This window comes from Crinia signifera, chromosome 3, assembly GCF_055691185.1.
Source record: "Crinia signifera chromosome 3, ASM5569118v1, whole genome shotgun sequence".
NCBI classification, from domain to species: Eukaryota; Metazoa; Chordata; class Amphibia; order Anura; family Myobatrachidae; genus Crinia; species Crinia signifera.
Genome location: NC_139219.1, coordinates 227,431,588 through 227,442,509, shown reverse-complemented (window position 1 = coordinate 227,442,509; position 10,922 = coordinate 227,431,588). Strand labels below are relative to the sequence as shown.

Below are 10,922 nucleotides of genomic sequence, written 5' to 3'. Positions count from 1 at the left end.
AAGTTCAAAAAGTTTTCTGGTATGCAAGAGGATTGTCATCTTTTTATAACAAAAAAGAAAAGGTTGACAATCCTCTTGCGTACCAGCAAAATTATTGAAATTCTTACGCATGTAAGTATTGTCTGTGTTGTGTGTGTATATGTGTTGTATATCCAGGGGAAAAACAGAGTGGATCACGTAGGAGTGATGGTAGATTTAAACTGTATATGAATATTCAATGATTATACCAAGCAAAACTGCAGCCGCTTAGAAAGGATGTGTACCTTTAAGAAAGAGAAAAAATCCCAAATGACTGTGGCAAAAAGAATTTGCTAGGCCTTTAAGAAGAGCAGTCTTGCTAGGACCAATAATCAATCACTAAGATAATATAATAATATAATTTTATTAAAATAATACATTTTCTAAATACATGTTATAGAAGTGCACTTCTATAACAATAAAAAAGACATAAAGACTAACAACATACAACACACACTGCTGGCAATTTTTTGAATTTATGAGGCTTGATATTGGCTCAGATTTGTAGAGGCTTTTAGAATGGACAAAAAAGTTCCTTATTGAGGCAGTGAATGTATTTCGATATAGTTACCAGTCCCGCATAAGAACAATCATCTCCAGTGGCTGTAAATGGATAGATCACTTTTCCTCAGACCTTTGGTATGATCAGGGTGATGTCAAGTTAGGATTCTCCATTTATTTACCGGAACTGCACTCTGGACACATGCTGAGTAAGATTGCTGCCACAATATGGGAGAGCCAGAAGCGCTGATGGACACCAATGGGGACCGATAAGCTGGAGCTGTATATCTTTTTTATTGTTATGAAGTGCACTTCTATATCATGTATTTAGAAAATGTATTATATTACCTTAGTGATTGATTATTGGTCTTAGCAAGACTGCACTTCTTAAAGTGACAGCGACTTCTTTTTGCCGCAGTCATTTGTTATTTTTCTCGTACAGATGGAGCCGGCTTTAACTTTGCAGGGGCTGGCCATTCCATCGCCAGTCCCTGTCAGCGGGCGGCTACTGCCAGAGGCGGGTGCGCACGAGATGCTACGGAGTCTGCCAGAGGTCCCCGCAGTCACTGCCGGTCCCCCTCGCCACCACGACCCCCCCCACACCCCACCCCCCCAACTGGGCAGCGTCTCCCTGAAGCGAAGACCGGCTGGGAGACGCTGCCCAGCCGCCTTGATACTGGGACGCGCGTGCGTCCCAGTCCCTATCGCCGGTGCTCGCCAGTGAAAGGGATCTGGCGGGCGCTGGGCAAAGTTAAAGCCGGCTCCTTCTGTATATCCAGGGACAATCGTCCCAAGATTACATAATCTCCAAGCACTTACTATAAACTGGGAAACCTGGGTCCAGTGTAAAGTGTGATGATACTGGAATAATGGGTAAGTACAGAAAGCCTCCATTTCAACCCAAGCACAGCATCCCAGATCTTAACTGGGTTAAAGCTGGGGTTTATTTCAATATTGGAAGGAGTCACATTTTGTCACCAGGTGGCGCTGTTGCAATACAGAACACTTGAATAGCAATGCAAATGTACAATATGTCCTGCAAGAAAGTGGCATGAGGCAATCTTTAATGATCATGATGGCTAAATGTAATAGTTAAGGACCCACTGTAATGAGTGGCTATGTCCCGCTTAAGACTCTAGCTGTTGCCAGGCGAACGAGGGTAACAAGCCACCACAGCCCACCCTCTGCAGAAGCACCGGCTGTTACCAAGCAACTGGGGTTTATCCAAACTGCCGTCCAATGGATCTCTGCTGGTTGTTGGGCAACAAGGACACCCAGTGGCTGTAGGAAGAATTCTGATTGAAACTGTGCTGTGCAGCTCTAATAGCTGCTAGGCAATTTGTTCAATAAAGGGGTTGGTCTGGACTATCTTCTATGATAGGCTTGCTATCTTTATATGCCTTAAACACCCGGCAGAAGTCCTGCACAGCAATATTCATATCTGCTGTGCAAATCCTGTATTCCTGACCTACATTACTTGTTGGTAGTTTTGCATGTTAGGACTGCACATCATTTGGTGAAAGCCTGTGTGGAATTAGCTTCCCAATCTGCAATCCGGTTCACCAGAATTGCTGGTGCCACTTCCTCATCCAGTCAAATTGTAATCATGGCCAGGCTATCCAGCTCATCATGTCTAGACTGGTAGGAACAAGCATTTGGTCAACAATGGCTAGATCAACAGTCAAAACGATGGTTCCCCGAAGCGGCCTAGCCAGAGAGTTACAGGTGCTCCATGCCTCTCACCCCATATTTGAGTAATATGATTATAAATGCATAAGGATCTTACCTATGCCTTTTTATACAAACTTTGCAGTTAGCATGTTAGCTAGGTCCCTACTTTAAAAACATCAGGACAGGTGGGAGGGGTGTTAAAAACAGAATGACATTGTCTCTCTTGTGCATACATACACATACTATTGAATATAATGAGGGAGGGGGTTTGGACTGCACACTCTAGCCATACTTGCCTACCTGACCCTCTCCATGAGGGAGAAAATGCTCTGTTCCTGGCCTTCCCTGGTAATGTATGATTAACATCACCTGTGGTGAAACATCTTTCTTATTAATTACCTTGCTCCCCACAGGTGACGGCAATCATACATTACCAGGGAGGTCCAGGAACTGGAACAGAGCATTTTTTCCATCATGGAGAGGGTCAGGTAGGCAAGTATGATCCTAGCTACTGTTAATGGGATGTGATACATGAGACTGAATACTACAACATAGACACAAAACAGTAGTTGCCCCATACAGGCATTAAAATAAACTAATGGCCAATACTATGAGCCTATCCACCAAACATCAAGATAACCTTATCACGTACATTCCTAACATAGATGTTCACATGTGGGGCGTATTACACCCCCAAAACACCACTCGAAAGGATAGCAGTGAAATATCAGTGTCAGTGTTTGAGGCTTTCTCCACCCCCACCCCCACACACACACACACACACACCTATATTGCAACATTACTACTTAGTGACATATAAGAAATATATATTAATGTAAGTAAATCCAAGAAAAGGCACTCACCAAATAATAATAATAAGGCAAACCGTGACATAGGCAAAAAGTGCCATAAACACTCACGTAGAGAAAAGAAAGAAAAGGGATAAAAAAAACCTACAAAAATCAGTCATATCCTAACTGGGCATGCCCCTGTTACTTGAGTCTTTATGGAGGTTCACATTGTCTTGCAGCATATGGATTGGACCCTAAAAAACAAGTTGTGCTTTCTTTCGAGACTCTGGGACTTTCTGAAATACAAGTGAAAATTTTAATTCTTGTACAAATTCTGCAATGAGTCACATCCTGCACAAGTAATATCTCTATAGAAGCTAGTGATGTTCAACTAACATCACGGGTGACATTCTATGGGATGAGTTTAGTGTTTTTTGGTGAATATTAGTAATAAAAATGGCGACATCGCATTTTTCCTTGAAATCGCATATTTAATAGGATGCGCTAAGGGACGGATATCGCATATTATGTGCGATAACTCATGCGGACTGAAAGTGTGAAAAATTCGCATTTTTATCGCATCCAGATGTTTTCGTACACAAAAGAATACAAATCGCTTATTTAATGGAATGCGTTTTCGCAAATCGCACTTTTAAGGTGTCCAATAATCGCACTTTTTTCAGACCAGGTTCTGTTGGGCGATTTGGCCCAGAACTCACTTTGGTCAAGTGCACACATGGTTAATTTCAGCACAGGTGCCCTCAATTTCACTCAGAAACACCCCTACATAAACCCCAACATCATTAAGGGCACCTGTGAGGGTTTGAGACATGGAGATTTTGCAGAGTGGTTTGGAGTTGCTTATTTGTGATGTGGCCCATTTGGAGGAGCTGCGCAGGAGGGAGGAAGCTGCACATCAGATCCAAGTAGCCCCCAGACTAATGCGTACCCCACGTATGTATCGTGCTCGGCTGTACCTGGACTCCCTCTCGGATCAACAGGTTGTGGGGATGTTTAGGCTGAACCGCATTAACCTGTTGGACTTATATGAGCAGGTGAGAGATGATTTGGACCCTTTGTGTTGTCGCAGGCTTTCCTGGGAACTGCCATGACGCCTATATTCTGAGACACTCCGGCCTCTGGAACCGATTTACCCAACAACAAATGCCAGAGGGCTGGCTACTTGGTAAGTACATTTTTACATATTACCCTCTCTGTCCTTATTTGTACCTGCTCAAATGTGTGTGTTTCCAGTTTCACAAGCATATTGCTGTTCTCCCAGTGTCTCCTGTTTGCACAATGCACATACCTTACCATATAAGGCAATAACTTCCTATGTGTGTTTTAGGCGACTCAGGATATGGGTGTGTTTCCTGGCTCATGACACCTTTGCGCTCCCCAGAGGGCCCTGCACAGCACCGGTATAATGAAGCCCATATTGCAACCCGCAATGTGGTGGAGCGCACATTTGGCGTATTGAAAAGTAGATTCCGGTGTTTGGACCGGTCATCGGGTACGCTGCTTTACCACCCTGCAAAAGTAGTGATGATCGTCCAGGCTTGTGCATGTTACACAACATAGCCCTGTCCCAACCTGCCTATGTGGAGAAGGAACATGCAGCAGTCGTGCAGGAAGCCCAACCTACCACACCTCAGGTAGTGAGGGGTACGCAGAGGGGGAATCTGGTGCGTTCACAAATCATCAGCCGTCTGGTAAGCACATGTGCCCTGTATTCCAACATGTACCTTTGCTGTAAGTGTACTCATTAACAAATTATTTAGCAATACCATCTGTTTCCACCCACATTTAGCCTAATACACAGAGCCCAACGGATGCAGCTGGTGGTGCTGACCTATCCCTTGCTGTAATCAACCTTGTAAGTACATTTGAAACATGTATGAATTAAGTTTGCTCTAAAACATGGCTCACCTGGTGTTGTGGAACTACACGTGCCAGCATGCCCTGACACACTATAACCATTAAAGTCCAAACAATGAGTGCCAGAGCTTGCTGGAATATGTAGTTCCACAACCTTTGACGGGCCAGGAGTTACCCAACACTACTTTTCAGCAATCCCATTGTCATATACCATTACACTATGTCATATTTCACACAACAATTGGTTTAAAAATAATACACAGACAAAATGGTATGCGTTTAGACATTTTTACTTCAGTATAGTATGTCATAAACAACCTGCATTTTTGTCACTCAAACATTCAAACTGTCGGGGGATGTAACAAGATGTATTGCATATTAGATGCAAATTAAAAATGTATAAAAAATATGACCTATTTTCTCCCACCATCAGGCCACCCTAAACCACTTCTTGAAGCTGCACCCAGGCCAACCCGGGTCCTAATACTCCGACGGGGTGGGGAAGTGGGGGAGACACCAATACCCCTTTCAGACAGAAAAAAAGACCCGGTAATTTCCCTGCTCTTGCCGTGTCGACACGGGTTTTTCTTCTGTCTGAAAGGGTCAACACGGGTCTAAAGTTCCGGGACTTCGACCCAGGTATTTACCTGGGTTTTTCCCGTGTCAGACACGTGTTTGCGGCTGTGTGAAAGGGCCCGACCCGTGTTTTTCTCCCGACTATAGAAACATTATGCTGATTGGCTGTACAGCATGGCGCTGCGTGGTTGGCTGATCTTTACAGCTTCCCTGATTGGCTGAGCGCACGTGGTAGAGGCGTGCAGCGCAGCAGTAAATGGCCATGGCGCATTGGAAAGATGAGGAGATCCGTGAGCTGCTCAATGTCAGAGGGGAGGAAGAAATCCGCAAACAGATTACTGGCACAGTGAAGGACGCTGTAGTCTACACCAATATTGCCAAGGTCCTCACTTCAAGGGGCATTGTGCGTACCCAGCAACAGGTGGTCAACAAACTAAAAGCTCTGCGCAGGTACTACAACAAAGTTTGTGACAACAACAGAAGGAAAAGTGGTGCTGGGAGGATGGAATGGGTTTACTTCGACCAATGTAACGAGGTCTTTGGCAATTCTGCCCTGGTGAACCCTGTTGCCATATCATCATCCAGTGCAGCTTCATCACGGAGCATAACTCCAGAATGCAGCCCATCTTGCCCACCTATAATGGAGTTTGAAGACAGCATAGACAACAGCATCCCTGATCCTATTGCTGCCATGGAGGACACAATTGATCCATTAGAGGCTGAGGTTGAGGACAGTGGAGCCAGCACCATTACTCCATCTGGGACACCCACTCCTGCACAGACTGAGACCCCAACGTTGCGTCGTAACAGTAAGTTTTTCAAGTATTGTTTGTGTATCTATTTTAATAGATGTACAGGGGGCTATAGGTATCAGCAGGCCTTTAATGCCCCACATGCTGGTACCTGTGGTTCTCCCAAGTATCAGCATGTGTTGCAGGCTTGCTGGGACCTGTAGTCCCACTGTAACACAGGTAACAACCCCGCACCCACTACTACAGCACACGTGTGGTGTGCCCTGGAGAGGGGTATTGTGGGAACCAGTAGTAGTAGTCTCTCTCTCTCTCTCTCTCTCTCTCTCTCTCTCTCTCTCTCTATATCTATATATACACTGGCATGCCGCTATTGGATTGTAATGATTTTTCCTTTATTTTTAGTATTTGATGTACCTGCAAGGAAGAAAAAACCGTCAAAGATGGAGCTTGCTACGCGCTCAATGTCAAGAATCCTGGTAGATCATCTCCGAGAGTCCGATCTTGAATTTCAAACTCAAGAGGATGCCCGACTGCAGCGCTTCTTTGACAACGAGAGACAGTTGCAAGATTCCTTTCTCACACAGTTGGTGGGTCTGCACGAACGCATAGCGCGTGAAAATCGAGATGCACAGATGACCTTCCTTACCAATATGGTGTCTACACTACAGAATCCGCAGCCTTACAAGCTGTGTAGTCCGTACGCTGAGGGTGATTATTGTAATCCAGCCCACAGAGGCCATACATTTATGCCTTCAAACTCAAGCCAAACTACTGTGCAGGGCCAAGGGCGTAGTTATACTGAAAACATGGGCAATAATTTTTCACATGCCACACAGCCAAGTAGGCCACATGCCAATACCAGTCCACAGGAGACAGTGCATGATACTGTCAATGGCACAGGATATAGTAGGCAATATGGCAATGTGAAAAATTATGCTGATGATTCAGTGAATGCCAGTAATCATAACACTCCTGTTAGCACTGTAATCAGCACTGCCTACAGGCATTTGTAGTAATGTTGCTATATGGTTGTTCTTTTTATCTTTTTTCTGGGCTCGTTCAATTTTTCTTGCTTAAAAAGTGGCACTTACAAGGCCCGTTAAATGCTGTGTTCCATTTTGATGTACACAGTAGAGTATTATGGTTCTTTAGTTTATGAGCCTCAAAAAAGCTCATTTGGTTCTTCAGTTTGGAGCTGAATCAAAGTTCTCAAACTTTTTTTTTATTTAAATGTGTACAAATAGAGTATACTCTAGATATGTGGCTGAACATAATCTATAGTGTGTACACAGTATGCCTTCTTCTTTATCTTTAAGGCAATAAAAAAATTCCCTGTTTGGGGCTTATATTTATATATTTATATTTTTTTGGGGTGTACTAAGGGCTATTTCACACTCTCCGACTCCTGTCGGATGGCGAAACCCCGCACGGCCAGGAAGCCGTGCCACACACCGTAGTTAATAATGGGCACAGATGTGACCATTCACCCAGGCCGCCTGGTTTCAGCCGGATCCCATCATTGTAAACTGCTGTGTGCGGCACAGATTCCTGGCCGTGCGGGTTTTCACTGCCCGGCAGGAGCCAGAGTGTTTCGAATTGCCCTACAGCACAGGTCTTCAACCTGTGGCCCTCCAGATGTTGTGAAACTACATGTCCCACCATACATTGCCACATTTTTTCCTATAGTAGGATGGCAAAAAAACTCAGGGCATGCGGGGACATGTAGTTCCACAACATCTGAAGGGCCACAGGTTGAAGACCTGTGCCCTACAGGTACCAAAAATTGCAAATACAAGTGTTTATCTATATATACAGTGCCGGATGAAAATGTGTGGCTGCTGGACAGTCAAACTAGGTGTGTGTCTCCCCTATACAATACCAGCTTGGATGGCAGCACAACCTATTCACCCACCACTGATAGTAGACCTATGCTAAATACATATTCTACCTCGTGTTGCAATAGTTCAATGTTGTTTCAGTGTTGAAAGGGTATTTATGAACACTAAAGATTTATATTTGAAAACATTTTATATTTAAAGTGAACTGCATAAAACATATTTTGTGAAAAATAAAACAAGTTCTTTCAAACATACAACCAATGTGTCCTTGTACTTCTACTGTGTCATAGTATTTAGGTTAATAGAGAGGGTGTTCTGCAACTTGTCAGCCATGTTTAATGCAATGCAGTGAGCAGTCACCTCCCACTTTTCATGATCTCATCTCTGTGTGCCTTTAAAACTGTCCTTTTCTTATGACACACAGAGTTTTGCAGGAAAAATCCGACTTCTGTGTGAAAGGGGTCGACACGGGAAATACCCGGGTTTTTGCTCCTGTGTGAAAGGGGGTCAGCCCCTTGCTGTCTAGTTGTACCCGGGTTTTAGTATCCGGGAAATACCTGGGTTTTTGGGATTTTTCTGTGTGAAAGGGGTATTACTGAGCTGCTAGATACACTACTCAGTGTATATGCTGCTGCACCTATGACATTGCCTTCCATCTGCTGAAGTTGGGCCTGTATACCTATTAAGGCATTGGTCTGCGCTGTGCATGATTGGCTAAGTGCAGCTATACGTTGCGCAAGGCTGCCAATATGGCTATTCTGTTCCCTTACAGGGTATCCGGACTATTATTAGACAGCACTTACATCGACAGCCATTACATCGACACCATTAGTTCGACAGCTCAATAGGTCGACATGGTTTTAGGTCGACATACCATTAGGTCGACAGCTCATTAGGTCGACAGCTCATTAGGTCGACATGTTTTTAGGTCGACACTACCATTAGGTCGACAGTGTCTATGTCGACAGTCAAAAGGTGGACATGGGTTTTTTCACTGTTTTTTGAGCCGACATGTGCCGACAGGCGGTATTTCATGCCCTACTATCCACTAGGGCATGGTGGGAGAATAAAATAGTGTGCCGAGCGCAGCGAGGCACCGTGCCCGAAGCGAAGCGAGCGATGCGAGGGGCTGCGGTACACTTCAAACTGTGTCCATGTCGACTGTGTCGACATTTCAGCCAAAAAACAGTGAAAAAACCCATGTCGACCTTTTGACTGTCGACATAGACACTGTCGACCTAAAAACATGTCGACCTAATGAGCTGTCGACCTAATGAGCTGTCGACCTAATGACATGTCGACCTAATGGTATGTCGACCTAAAACCATGTCGACCTATTGAGCTGTCGAACTAATGGTGTCGATGTAATGGCTGTCGATGTAAGTGCTGTCTAATATCCGTCCCAGACCCTCCTTACAGCAGAAGTAAGATCTGCAAAACGGGTGTCAATGCTATTAGCAATGCGCACATGAGTACCTACACCAACCCGTACACTCCTTGCAATTTTTCTTAATTGAAGAAAAGTGTCACGCATGTAGCCCTGGATGTTCCCTATTTGCAGGCTTTGGGAGGCCATAAATTCATTTTGTATCTCCTTGAAATTTACCAAGGAGTTAGCTACTTGTGCAGCAGAAGCTGCTGTATGGGGTGTGTTTGTGGGTGGGGGTGGGTTGGGAGTCACCCCACTTGGGGGAAGATCACTCTGTGATGACGTCTGTATTTCCTCCTCAGCCGCAAAGGTCTCCACGGGTTCGAGAATGATGTCCATTTCGTCCAACATCATCATAGAGGAATCTGTTGGTTGTGTTCCTAGTTGTACAGTACCTGTGGATACAGATGAAGAGGTAAGTACTGATGCATATATAGGCCAGTACTGTTTTTGAAAGGGCTTGAGATGCTGAACGCACATACCTAGGGGTATTATGTACTAACACATGTACCCCAATACTGCATGTAACATTGACATTAATAATAAGTGAGATGGCTAGGTCAGATTACATTCATTTCCGTTGCAATGTAGCAGCAGGAGATGAATGTAGTGTGATATATTGTTGATGTGACATGGGTGTGTGTACTGTATGTGTAATGGCCTGTTTTTTGTTCATTTACCTGCTTCCGCAGATTTTGCTCCAACGGGCCTTCTTTTCTTTGATGCGTGAGCACTTCGGGACGGACAATCTGTGAAAGGAAAGATGGGCAGCCATTATGTACCTTGCAATGGATAAGCATTTATGGCAAAAATGCATTGAAATTAGATTACTGGACAATACTTCCTTTGGTTAAGGACTACATTATTTAGTCCCCACATTATTTGACATCTGTTTTTCACCTGAATTTTTTGTTAGATTATTATTAAACTATTGGACACATTACAACTGGTGGATAATCTGTGGTATGTAGGCATGGCAGCTAAACCACCAGTACACCAATGTGTATTTGCCCACATACATGTTAAGCTGCTAGAAAGAATGTTAAAGTGTTGATCAATATCAGCAGTTGTGGAACTACAAGGCCCAGCATTATGACCAATTTGAAAGTAGGAGCAGGCAATTTTTTGTGCTTGACCTTGCTGGGCTATGTAGTTCCACAGCAGCACTTTACTTAGCATAACAATACAAGTGAACATTACAGTTTGAAAACATTGCCATGTATGTTTAAGATTGCATGTGGTCACACTTACCAGCTCTGGATGGCGTTGCCGGCCTATCGGTATCCACGACGTGCATGCCAGGCAGGACCTCAGGGGGTATGATTCTTTTGAGCTTGACTTCATAGGACGTGTAGCAGACAGTGGTGGGGCTTCCTCCGCCAGTCTTGGTGGCCTCCTCCAACTCTATGGCCATTTTACTTTTGAGCTGTCTCTTGATGTCATTGAACCTCTTCTTGACATTTCTGAC

The 10,922-nt window shown here is 44.3% G+C and overlaps 1 protein-coding gene across 1 annotated transcript; it reads left to right on the top strand.

Moving 5' to 3' along the window:
• Nucleotides 1-5,937: 5,937 nt before the first annotated feature.
• Nucleotides 5,938-9,603, top strand: LOC146062421 (uncharacterized). Its single transcript, XM_083174564.1, has 3 exons — nt 5,938-6,244; nt 6,590-6,895; nt 9,587-9,603. The coding sequence occupies exons 1-3, from the start codon at nt 5,938-5,940 to the stop codon at nt 9,601-9,603; spliced, it is 630 nt and encodes a 209-aa protein (XP_083030690.1).
• The last annotated feature ends 1,319 nt before the right edge of the window (nt 9,604-10,922 follow it).

What these genes read in the sequence shown, in the direction of transcription:
- LOC146062421 (XM_083174564.1), top strand. Translation starts at nt 5,938, where the DNA reads ATGGAATGGGTTTACTTCGACCAATGTAACGAGGTCTTTGGCAATTCT. An exon ending in CCCAACGTTGCGTCGTAACA is followed by an intron (nt 6,245 to 6,589) that starts GTAAGTTTTTCA and finishes CTTTATTTTTAG; the next exon opens with TATTTGATGTACCTGCAAGG.